At 41.5% G+C, this 12,972-nt stretch overlaps 1 protein-coding gene across 1 annotated transcript in view; it reads right to left on the bottom strand.

The window, feature by feature from the left end:
- POC1B (POC1 centriolar protein B) overlaps positions 1-12,972 on the bottom strand; it is a 51,646-nt gene that overhangs the window by 23,997 nt on the left and 14,677 nt on the right. The window contains exons 3-7 of the mRNA XM_066633133.1: positions 12,069-12,240; positions 9,520-9,699; positions 5,294-5,401; positions 2,770-2,885; positions 1,353-1,486 (exon numbers count right to left, since the gene is read on the bottom strand). Coding sequence (XP_066489230.1) covers positions 1,353-1,486; positions 2,770-2,885; positions 5,294-5,401; positions 9,520-9,699; positions 12,069-12,240 — 710 coding nt within the window. The remainder of the gene's footprint in view (positions 1-1,352; positions 1,487-2,769; positions 2,886-5,293; positions 5,402-9,519; positions 9,700-12,068; positions 12,241-12,972) is intronic.

Here is a 12,972-nt window from a genome sequence, read left to right as displayed (position 1 = left end):
GTAGTAATGCAGCAGGATGGGTTTTTGTGTATTTTTTTTAATGCCATGAATATACAGGTTGTGCCTCATAACTCACTGGAGTTTCGATCCAGAATCCCCAATGGATGGAAAAAAAAAATCAGTGAGTATCAAATTAGTGGAAAAATAACTTTAAAAACCCACTTCCAGGTTTCTTGCACCTCCACTGTTGCCCAAGAATGCATTGGTACAGATGCTATACCACATTTAGCCACTAGAAGAGGGGAATAATGGAATCTAGTGGAATGAATTATAGGTTGAGTCTCGTTATCCACAAGGGTTCCATTCCCAGAACTCATGTGGATGGCAAAAATTGCATTAAAGCAAATCTATTTAAAAAATAATGTCCCTTTGCTCAGTGATTTAAAAACAGCCTTGCTGACCTTTGTGATGTAAGACAGTCATTAGGCAGACAATCTATCAATAAATCTTCTTCTAGGCCAGCCATTTTCAACCACTGTGCCATGGCACACTGGTGTGCCACAAATAGTCCCCAGGTGTGCCGCAGGAATTTGGGAGAGGATCATTTATCAATAGGACCATTGGGGGATGTGAGCCCCCATTGACAGCACAGTGTGCCTTGTCAATTATCAAAAAGCTGATGGTGTGCCTTGACCATTTTAGTGCCTTGCCAGTGCCATGAGATGAAAAAGGTTGAAAATCATCTCTCTGGGCACTTAAGAAATCTTTAGTCTAAGCTAGCAACCCCTCCCTTCGCCCTTCCCCTGCGCTGAGAAAGAATGCAAAGTGATTATCTTTCTTTCACGTACTCAGGAGGAAGAGAGGGATTGCTTGCCTTGGAGTGAAGCTGTTCTAAGTGGAGAAAGAATGATTGATGGATTGTCAACTGGCTGCCCTCTCTTGCATCAACAAGGCTATTGTTAAAAGACTTTTTTCCTTTTATTTAAAAGGCCCTTCTCATTGCATTGAGATACTGTGGGTGAAAAATCAGTGGATAATTAGGTTATACCTGTACTGTATAATTAATTAACAGCATGATGGTGGGAAATTGGATTTTGGCGCTTTTTTTCCTTGTTACAAGGCATTTAAAGGTGGACCTCGGTATTAATGGTGAGTCAGATCAGTGGATACTGAGGTCCCACCTGTACTAAGTGGGCACCTTGTGTGTGCAGTGTCTGTCCAATTACTGTACCCAGAGCACAAACATGCAATTGTGCCATATTTCACTCTTTGAAATAAGCCTTGATTTCCAAACACAAAGATTATTTCAGTGTAGGAAAACAGCAATGCCTGAAGTTCCTCGGAAATATTCTCAGTAGATAATGAAAATAATAAAAGGAAGGTGAAAGAAAAGAACAAACAGAACAAGCTACCTCATGACCACGAAGTGTGTACAAGAGTCTTCCTTCCAAAAGATCCATAATCCTGAGAGTGCCATCATTAGACGCTGTGATGAGATAGTCACCAGAAGGATGGAAAGACGCGCAGTTAACTCCATCTCCGTGAACTGATTCAAGGAAAAATAATTAAATATTGTCACAAGAATAGACAACTATACTAGCTTATTAATTTGATAGCGACCATACTCTCCAAAGAGCAGCACTCATTCCTTGCAGTTAGCAAATGACAATTTTGGCTCTCTTTGTACCAACCAATTTAACTAAAGCAACATATCCGGAGGGAGGGAATAAGTGAGGCAGGGACCCTTATACATTCAGATCAATGCCTGCATGGAGCTTGTGCAGGAGCTATTACTAGGAAGCCTGCTTTTTCATGCTCCATGAAGAAATTCAACTGAATGCATGTAGGCTGTAGGTTGGGCCTCCTCCTATGATCCATCCAACACCCTAGATTCGGTGGCTGCTACTATGGTTCTCTGTCGGCATCAGTTTTACAACACACACATTCTTATGGAGAGACAGTTCTTTCAGGATCAGAGCCGTAACTAGGCTGGAGCCTGAGGGGCACCTGCCCCAGGGGTTATGTCAAAAGGAGTGCATGGCTGCCCCTCAGGCTCTGCCTTAGTTATGGAGGAGGCACTGGCAGCTTAGTGCCCCCGTTCTGAGCCTCCACAGCAGAAGGAACAGGAGGTGCAAAGCTGTTGCAGAAGCCCCTCCTCTGGGCAGAACTTGGAAGTGATGTCATGGGACACAGTGTCATGTTACGTCACTGACCCAGGCACCAGGGCAGTGTGTTATGCCTCTGTTCAGGATTGAATGACTTTTAGAACTCTCCATTAATATGGTCCTAAAATACAAATACTTTGGCCTTGCTAAACTAGTTATGTAAGATCACTAAAACAGTGGACTGGGGAAGTCTACAAGGTGAATTATTGTGTTTCTTTTATAAGGTTTAACCCCATACTAAAGGACAGTGTTTACTAGAAATGAAATAATTTATAATACCACTTCGATGTGATGAAGCAACATAACTGAAAAGTTGTATTTTTAGACAGCCAATTTATATAAATTACATTTACATGTTGTTAGATTTGCCATGTGTTAATTAAATGGACCACATTTAAATACTAACATTTATGACCACTTTCAAACGTGCAAAATGCTTCACTTAGCATTTCAGTAATCCTTACGACAACTTAGTAAAATAAGCCAATGCACAAGTTATTATCCATGCACAAGTGGGGGACAAGTGGAGAGAATCACGGCACGCCCAAAACTACCTAGCAGCTTATGGCAGGGGGATGATTTGCATCGGGGACTCCTTAGCCACCACACAAGCTATTAAAGAAATTAGAGAAAGGTTAGCAGTTTTGAGCAGCCTAATGTTTACCTTGGTGACACTGCAATAATTTGTTTATTCGAATGTCCCAGAGCTTCACTGTGTAATCAGAACCTGCACAAGCTATGCAGGTGCCATCAGGATTAAACTCTACATAGTTTGCAAATCTATAAGGAAGAAACAGAAATAGTTATTTCTCATTGTTAAGAATGAATATCATCTACCAGTTGGATTTGAAGGTGTGCATTCGTTTAAAAAGTTTCTGTCTCCTCTTGGACGGTTTATGATATCATTCTGTCATTACAATATCTCCACAAGCTAGGTGACACTGAGAGATGTTGGAAACAGCACTGAACTAAGCAGGGATCCGAACCTGTCATACTCATGTCAAAACACGATACTCTCTCTGCTACATCAAACCGGGAAACCTACACATCAAGTAGGCAGAAGGGCCAGATCAGATGGTCAAAACAGAAGGGATGCTCGCCACACTGTAGATCCTCATTTGCTAACTCAGTGAAAGAGAAAAGATACGTACAGCAAGTCTTCCCTTAAAGCTGCCGTTTCCAAGAACCTATCAACAATTTTAGATGAAATGAATGCATTATTAGTGAACCCAATTTTACCGCAAGCTAATTGATATACATGAACAAGATTTCTGTTCATACAGCATATTTCCGGTCACAAAAAACATCACCAGGCCTGTAAATAACAACCCAAAAACTTCTAATATTAAACACTGAAATAAATGTGAGCTTTGCAGGTCGAAGAAAAGCCATGCAGACATTGGGAATGTGCAAACTTCACACACAGACAGTAGCCCCAGTTAGGTTTTTTTCCCCTCATTAACTTTATAACAAAATGACTTTAAGCGAGGACTTGCTGTACTGCACTTTCACAAGATGCACTGGATCTCCCAAGTTCTGGAAGAAGAGGCATGAAACCTCCTCTTGATCAGATATACACTAACCAACTCTCTCCCTTTACATTTCTGCTGAGGTACAGTTTCTTCTAAGAGGAAAACAAAAGCTCTATTCTGAACTTTCAGATCACTTTCTCTAAGAATAGGACATGTCATTGCTCAGTTATCATGCCGAACCTCTTTCCTGAAGGCTGTGGTGGATATCCCCACAACCAAAAGCAATCAAATTAAAACATTTTTTTTTTCAACTGGGAGGAGGGATTATTTTCTCCCAGTTAGTGCAGAAACAGGTAAAGTAAGTCCCATCTGGAGACTTGTGACTGCACAAGTATCTGAGTCCCTGTTAGTTTAGTATCTGTGACATTATTAGCAAAAAGCAACACAACTTTGTCTTCTTTGGCCAATTTTGGTGACTCCAGTTTTATAAGACTGATTATTCTTCAGAGATTTGGTGCTGCCCCATTCCACCACTCAAGTACAAGGAGACATATGTTTACAAACTCTTTAGACATACATGAAAATGGTAAACAGCTGCAAGGCTGTTCCTCTCATGTGCATTAGTGCCATTCCATCCTGTGAAATCTGCTTTTTATTTTGCAAAATCTACCATCTTTTTAAAAAATGAACACAATGTTCTTGCAAGGAAGATTATACCTATCAATAAACTACACAAGGAGACAGGCAGCTGTACTGTGTCTTTTAGAACATGAGTCTGAAGGAGGCTGTGCCACGGCTACTGTGCTTGCTTTGATCATGTGAATCAGTCTGCCCAAACGCAATCCAATTTTCTTTGCCCTTATGAACCAGAAGAAGGACTAACAAATCAAGGTGGAACTTGAAAACCTTTTAATTAAAAAGCTTTTAATGCTTCATAGAACTGGTTTTACATGCATTTTATCATCTCTTTTACTGCTGTGGTTTATTATTATAATTTTTTGCTGTCTGCTGTATTTTGACATATAATAAGCTCCATTTTAAATTGTTTTCACTGAAAGTCATTTGACAATTTAAAAAATGCAAAATGGAGTATAAATACAGATAAATAAGCAGCATTTTCAAGTTACTGGAAATGTGCAAAACACTTCTCGACAACTAACAGACATCCAAACTAGTAAGAGACTAATTATACCAAATATTTTGATACACAGGTAACAGAAGAAGTCAAAGAAAAATCTGGCATCTAATTACAGCAGACTGTGGTATATTGGGTTTACTTTAACTGACGCAACACCTTTTGTAGCATGACATTTTTACTATGGAGCAGAAAGGGCAAATAATAAAGCACAGGCAACATATTTTTAAAATGGACTAAAAAAAACCCTAACATACCACTTTGGAGAGTCAGAGAAGGCAAAGATCCACAGATAGAACTGGTTGAGCAGGACATTCTGGCCCTGGACTGATTTACAGCAGTGTGAAAAAAAGGTGCAGGGTGAATTCAGAGAAAATATAGCTTTGAAATAATGCAAGAAAAAAGGAAATATCAACAGTTCAACCACTACGCAAGTCAGCAAAAAGATTTCGCCCTCATATATCACAGTGGCTTCATTTTTCTCTTAGGATCACCTACTAATATAAGAATAGCTGAAATATAGATGAATTGAAGCTATCACTACTATACTTACACTTTAAAAAAATTTGAATGGTGCTTACCCATCATGATCTATTATGTTATCAATGCAAACTTTGTTTCTTAGATCCCAGAGTTTAACAGTTTTATCTTCACTGCAAGAGACTATTAATCTTCCATCAGGTGAGTATCTAGAAGGAAAAGGAATATGAGGCAAAATAAATAAAAAACCTGTACCTTTAACTATTAGCACCTTAGTCAATTTCAGTTGATAAATTTGGTGATTATCTAGTCTCTGAATACAGTACTAATGGAATGCGGGGGGGAGGTTCCAAGATGGCTGCCGGTGCAGCTGCTCTTTTAGAGTGCTCCGGCTTTAACTTATAATATTTGTTTTATCCTCCTACTTCCGTCTTTTATTTTTTTTCCTATCCTTTTTTGTTATTGTTATTTTATAGTATACTCTTTGTTTTTATAAGTTTAGTGTGATATTGAGCAGCTTTGAGCTAATATATAGCTTGGTAAAGTTCCTGAAGGCCACAATGCCGATAGCTTCTTCTAAGAAAAAGCCGACAGTGCCAACAGCCTCCACAATGAAAAGACGGAGAACCAGCCCGGTGCCGAGTGGGACTGATAAGAAGGGTGCCAAAAGGAAGAAAAAAAAAAGAATTCAGTACTAATGTTTTCCTTACATTTCTATTCTTTTTGTTTGTTTGTTTGTTTGTTTCATGCCTAGCCATTTCTGAAATACAAACAAGTAGAATATATTTCAAAGCAAATAAAAATGAACAAGAGAGTCTCCTATCTAAAGCCACAAAAAGCCTGCTTAAATAAAAGAAACAAACATTGAAGAAAACTAAGTGCATGACAAATATCTTTGCCTGACTATCAGAGAACCCCTTGTCCCAGTACAACTATGACAATATAACAACTGATTAGTCCAGTGGTTCTCAAACTTTTAGCATCAGGATCCACATTTTATAAAGATACCCTATCACAGGGGTCCCCAACTCCTGGGTGACAGACTGGTGCCAGTACGTGGCCTGTTAGGAACTGGGCCACAAAGCAGGAGGTGAGCGGCGGCCAAGCAAGTGAAGCTGTCAGGATGCAGGTGAAGCCCTGGACCCCAACTTACCCCCAAGACCGGCCTCAGCAGAGGAGACGCAGCAGGAGAGCAAGAGAGCACAGGGCGTGGCTGCCAGGGAGTGAGTGTCTGGCCTCCCTGTGCCTCACCTGGCTCCACCACTCCAGTGGGGAAGTGATGGGGAACTCCAGGGACTTCTGGATCATCTCTGGCCGATGACACGGGAAGCAGGCAACCTTGTGGGCCGGCGCTGGAAGTGGATGCGTGGTTCCCAGCTGCTCCCACTAGGGGAGATCAGCTTGGGGACCTGCCATCCATGGACGATACAAGGCAGGAAGCCCCCCTGACGCCACAGAAGGCACACCCCAGCAAGGAAGTCACGGAGGGAGCGGGCTGGCTGGGGGGAGACAGGCTGCAAGGGAGGACAGAGGTGCTGCTAGCCACCAGGGAAAGACAGGTAAGGAGAGCTGGGGCCCCTTTATGACCCCACCAGAGAGGAAGGGGTGGGGCCAACGGAGGCTGACCAGTCCCATAAAGCACGGGGGGGGGATCAGTGATGAGCAGGCAGTATGGTGAGACAGGAGGCTGTGAAACTAACAGTCACCTGCCTGGGACCCACCTCAGGGCTGTAACTCCTGGAGGGATGAAAGTGGGGTTACGTAACCTCCTTCCCCCAGAGCCTAGTCTGAAGCCCCCCGACAGCCTCACCCTGCCAAGGTCCCCCTGGAGAGGACTCAGGAAACCCCCTTCTTCCCAGCCATTAGCAAGGGCAGGCGCCCAACAATCCCTCATCCCCCCCCCCGGTCTGCGGAAAAATTCTTCCATGAAATCGGTCCCTGGTGCCAAAAAGGGGACTGCTGCCCTATCAGGACCCATCTAGTTTTACAAGATTTTTTTTAGAAGATCTAGAAAAAAGATATTTTTATTTATTTATTTACAAGTAATATTTTATTGATATATTTGCAAAAAAAAAAAAAAAAAAAAAGATCCAATGCTTGTAATGAGGCAGCCCTAATGAATAGCCTTCACCTGCCCCCATTACCTGTCATAGACAGACTTGGGAAAAAACACCAGAAAGAAACACACTCAAACATTTATCTTCCTATGTATATATGTGCTTGCAAACCGCAGGAGCTCAGCTCTTTGCAGGGCAGTTAGCAGCTATCTGGTTTTTGAATGGCCTCAGGGCTTGAGGCAATTAATTATCTGATCTTTCCACCACCTGTGTTTCCACTGAAGGCTCTGCAGGACCCACCAAGTTTTTCCCAACCCACAGTTTGAGAAACGCTGTATTAGTCTAAACAGTTTAAGTCAATAGCTAGCACGTAGCTAACAGGGAGCCTGGATAATCTTTGGAAGTTCTGGCATTATGAGATCCAGGCATTCAAGAAATAAAGCACTGTTCCTACACATTTCATAGATTTTTATTTTTCTATCCTTGTGGTTACAGTGGTGTAATGGATTACTGGATCTACAATCTGCAGAAAAGCTTCATGACATTTTTATAGAGTAAGTAGCCACCGCCACCATAATCTGAAGACATGGGTTCAAACAATCAAGAATAAGAATACAAAACTTGAGAGAGTAGGGATATTTAAGTCTCACTAGCAGCTGGTATCATTATACTCCCATGTCCAGGTCAAAGACCTGTCAACAGTAAGTTCACTGTCATCCATAGGCAGCCCGGTTAGGACTGGACTGTAAGACAACATCATGTTAAGACAGTAAAACTCTTTCTAGTAGACCTTTTAGACTCTGATGGTCCAACTCATCATATGAAAATACTGACATGCAGTATGTTTTTGAAAATGCATGTTTAATTCAATGGTGCTTCCCCAAGAGTGGTTCCTTCCATTTACTTACAATACAGCTCATCATTTCTATAGCACTTTTTACTGAATAAAGTGTTACATGATTTTTACATCATTTCCTCTTAAATGAAGAGTAAGCCAAACCTGATCAAGGCACAAATTACAGAGCTGGGCAAGACGTTGATTCTGGACTTGCCAGGCACCTGGTCTAACACACTGGCAAACTAAGTCCTCCTGATCAAGTTGTTTAAGAGTGTAACTTCCCTTTATTTAGAAAAGGCTTTCTGTTTGCCTAGCCCACGTTTTACAAGTAAAACAAAACAAAACAAAATATTGACTTACTAGAATCATGTATTTGAAGATATGCTTATCCTTTATGTTCATATGTACGCAAAAGGCTAAACTGTTTTGCAGTTTGTGCAAGTTAACATCTCTACCTAGCACACGGAAGGAAGGATAGGAACAGAAGCAGGATATGTAAAGTCCAAGTAAAGAGAGTGGATTCCTAAAAATCTACATGCAAACAAACCAAAGAAGGAGCATGAGAAGTTATTAACCCTTCAAAATTACAAACAGATTGGATTTAAGGACATTTAGGCCTTCTGAATTCCTCACCATAGTGTTGTTTTTTAAAAAACATTTTTTCTACACACATAACAGGACATTTTAAAAACAGACCGTGATGAACAACCTAATTCAGACATGGAAAGGAAGGGATATGGTGCTCTACCAACATAAAAGCATGACACTGGCATGACATTACTCCTTTCTGTAGCAACAAAATGCCAGGTTCAACGACAGAAGCATTTGCACTAAGAAAACTCATGTTTGGTCTAAACCAGGGGTTCCCAACCTGTGATCCATGTGATCTGTGAAACCCAGTAAAGTGGTTCATGCAATCTCAGAAAAAAGAGGAATGCCTTAGATCACTTTCATCATCTCGATGAGCAAGCACTCCCCCATGAACCACCAGAAAGGACAGAGAATGAACTGCCCATAGCCAGCGCTTCCAGCATCTCGCTTCCCCATAGACCACCAAATTTAATCGTATTTTTGGTGTGCAGTGGGGTGGGGAGGTTGCATGTGACTCAGAGGTCCCCGGACTCCTAAAGGTTGGAAACTACTGGTCTAAACAAAAGTGATATATAACAAACTGTACTACTTGGCCTCTACACTAATCACTATGAAGCTGAGCTGTAAAAGTACTGCAGTTAGAGCATATAGTTGCTTATACTGCACTGCTTTGTACCCTTTTTGATGCACTTATCCACTGACAACTTGTAACTGCTGCACACATTTAATGTGCGCCCGCCAGGAATGAAATGGATGAAGCCGTCTCAAAAAGCAAACACGCATTCCTACAATGAAGCAAGCTCCTGCTTTTCAAACAACAAGAGATAAAGAAAACACTTACTTGGCACAGCGCACCCAGTGTGTGTGCTGGGATAAAGTCAACAGTTGACGCTGGCTGTGAACACTCCACACTTTGACTGACTTGTCATTGGATGCAGTAACTAGAAATTGGCTGTCGAGTGAGAAGTTCACACTGCGGACTGCTGCAGTATGGCCTTTTAAAGGCGTAGATTCACCATGACTGAAAGAAATTTTTTCAAAAATCATACATTACATACCACAATGTGATAGCCCCATAATCAGATGAATCCATTATGTTATGAATAACATAATCAGATGAAGCTGTGTTTTTCTAATTAAATCTGGTTTGAGTTTATAAAAGGGTACCTTTCATTGCTTCTCAGTCTCTGCTTGCCTGTGTGTGTAAAACCCAAGATCTTTTACACAAAGAATACATCTAATGCAAATTTGCTTGCAAGGGGCTTCCTTAAGGCTGAATCAAATTTCAGGATGGACTTAACACCATCTCCTCTCCCAGAGATGCCCCGCCCTTTAAGAGAATGGAACACCCTGCCAGAGAGAATGTGTATTACTTGACAACTTACATGCCAAATTGTGGGTTGTGGTTGACCCCAACAGGGGCAAAGGCCCAAGCAACCACGAGTGGCAATCCACATGCACAGAGAAGTGAAAATTTCCTTCTACTGGAACCTCTCAAGTCATTTCCCCACCCCAAAAAAAGGTCAGGGAACCCGCCTTTCAACGTGGTGCAAGTCTCTCTAGCCTGCTGCCAGAAAGGAAAATCTGCAGTCCTGCTCTTTGGTGTGAAAGTGGTTTGCACTCACAAAAGAGCTCTTTAGATCCTAGGCAAAGTATCACTTTACTATTCCTGTTTGAATAACAGCTTGATTTTGAGGATATCATTGTTACAAAACAAACATTAAACATGCCAAATCTTGGTGACCCTTCTTATACAGCTAACTGTCACAGCTGACCTAGAGGATTAAAAAAAAAAAATCCAAAATACAAATAATGACGAAGAGTCTTCCTCAATAACTCAGTGAGATGATAGTTTATTATAGTTTATACATGTTTTGAGAAAATATTTACTCTGATTTGTAGTTTATTATGTCTCAAAGATAAGTAGACAACTTCCTGGTACAAAAATTAAGACCACCATTTCCTGAAAGCAAGTTTTGTTGGGGCTGGTCCACTCAGGAGGCCATGTTAAATGGCCGTTTCACAAGGTGGTCTGAAAATGAATTGGTAAAGAGTGCCCTGTATCCTGCACCTGCCCACCCTGTTACCCACCCTGTTGGTTCATCCAGCTGCTGCCTCAATACTTCAAGGAATGCATAGCAATCTGGAAGAGAATCATATGTGCCCCCTTCCCTTCTCCCCCTGCCTCCTTCAAAAGAGGAAGCCTCTTCTTGTTTTGTAGAATGTGGACAGAGAAGGAAGATGCTGAAGAAGTGACTGTGTGTGGAGGCTATGCATGCTAATACCCTCAGACTCCCAAAGGGCCCTACATCAAGCATAATTTCAGCTTGGGCCAGGCCTGATTTTTTTTTTTTTTTTTTTTGCATCTATGAACTGTGCATGTACAAAGAGTACAACAGGAACCTTCTGGGACAAATTTAGTTTATTCCCTACTTGACAAATGAAAACAAGAAAAAAGTGGATACAAAAGCATCTTGAGCATTCTCCAGAAGCAGAAGCATTTTAAGGCCCTCAGGCTGGATTGGATTTTAGTGACCTATTAAGACAGCATGGAATAAATATGTTTAAGCTACTTAGGGTTCAATCCTAACCAGCTTTCCAGCACTTACATAACTGTGCCTTTGTGGCACACGCTGCATCCTGCAGTGGGGAGGCAGTCAAAGAGGCCTCCTCAAGGTAAGGGCATGTTTGTTACTTTACCTTGGGGCTGCATTGCGCCTATGTCAGTGCTGGAAAGTTGGTTAGGATTGTGCCCTTACTTGATTAGTAAAATTTATTCTATCATTCATGTGCCATTTTCTTAGCACTGTACTCTACTCTAAATCTCATGAATGGGCACAGGATGCAAACTTCAATAAAGGTACATTTACAAGCCACAGATTTGACTCAAAAAAAAAGCAGCCTTGACGGGGAGAGGGGAGTTCAGGCAATAACAAGCAGAAGCAAGACTTCAGAACATACTTTCTGCTGCTTCTCTGGCATGTTGCGATTCCTTCCGTCTTTTCCTGGTGGAAACCAACAGCAAACTAAGAATTGCGGTTGCTCTGCAAACCAGACTCTAGCACTGGTTTGCAAGGCAAACTACCACAGCTTGCAAAGCTTGGACAAAAGAGTGAGTTAGAGTTTTCTGCAAACCAGGACTGAACAGAAAAAAATCACAGCAACTGAGGCAAGGAGGATGCATGCAATTCTGAGGCACACCACTGCTTGCTAATCAAACTGTGTTTGGTGCTGTCTGAACCAATTGAGTGAAAAGATCAGATGTGTGAGCTCAGAGAAGTTCAGCTGAAGAATCAACTTAAGAATTCTTCATTTATATCTCCTACCAGAGGGAGTGCCAAGAATGAATACATGCACAACAGAAATATTTATTTTTCAGTAAATACTCACATACAGGGAATCCATAACCGGGCTGTCCTGTCTTGAGAAGCTGATGCCACCAGGCTCCCATCTGGTGAAAACTGTACACTGGTTACGCCTTCCGTGTGGCCCACAAATCTGAAAGCTTTGGAATTTGGCTTCAAATTCCATATCATAAGAAACCTATCCATAGAAGAGGTGGCTGGCAAGAAACAATTCCAAAGTGACTGAGTGTAAAAAACAGCACATGTGAAATATTGCATTCACATTCATTCCAAGACAGATCAAAAATATTTAATCTAATATTAAAGTCAGAGTGTGTAAGCTTGAAAGACTAAAAAGCATAAGAGAAAAAAACAGAATAAGCTTTTTAGCAAGGCCAACCACATACCTGTTCATATTAGTGTTTCAGTGAATAAAGGCAATTGGAATGCTAGTAGGGTTGTCACTATCTTCTCCAGCAAAGGCTCTTGTTCATTTAACAATGGTATGACCATGAGATGGGTACAGTCAGTTATCTGCTTGGGTTAGGTTCCTGAAAACCCTAGGAGATAGTGAATTTACAGATCCTGTGGGATCAGTGGAGTTGGGTACAAGGGATACTCTGGAGGAGGGAAGGGGTACATTCCCTGCTATCAGAAGAATCCAGCGGAAACCCACAGGAAGATAGCAGAGCGCAGGAAGAAATGCCCAAATTTCTCAGACTGCTTCAGAGACCTTCCAGAGGCTGCAGAGACCTTCAGAATGACACCCACAACCAGCACAGATTCCTTTAAAATGATCAACAGATGCTTCTGCCAGCCATTTTAAAAGGGTTCGTGCTGATCACAGGCACCATTCTGAAGGTTCCTACAGCCTCTGGAATGCGTCTGCATAGTGGATTATTTATTTATTTATACATACAGGTATTTATATACCACCTTTCTTTGGTCGT

This window comes from Tiliqua scincoides, chromosome 7 (assembly GCF_035046505.1).
Source record: "Tiliqua scincoides isolate rTilSci1 chromosome 7, rTilSci1.hap2, whole genome shotgun sequence".
NCBI lineage: Eukaryota > Metazoa > Chordata > Lepidosauria > Squamata > Scincidae > Tiliqua > Tiliqua scincoides.
The sequence above is the reverse complement of the archived record's forward strand: the minus strand, read 5'-3'. Positions and strand labels throughout refer to the sequence as shown.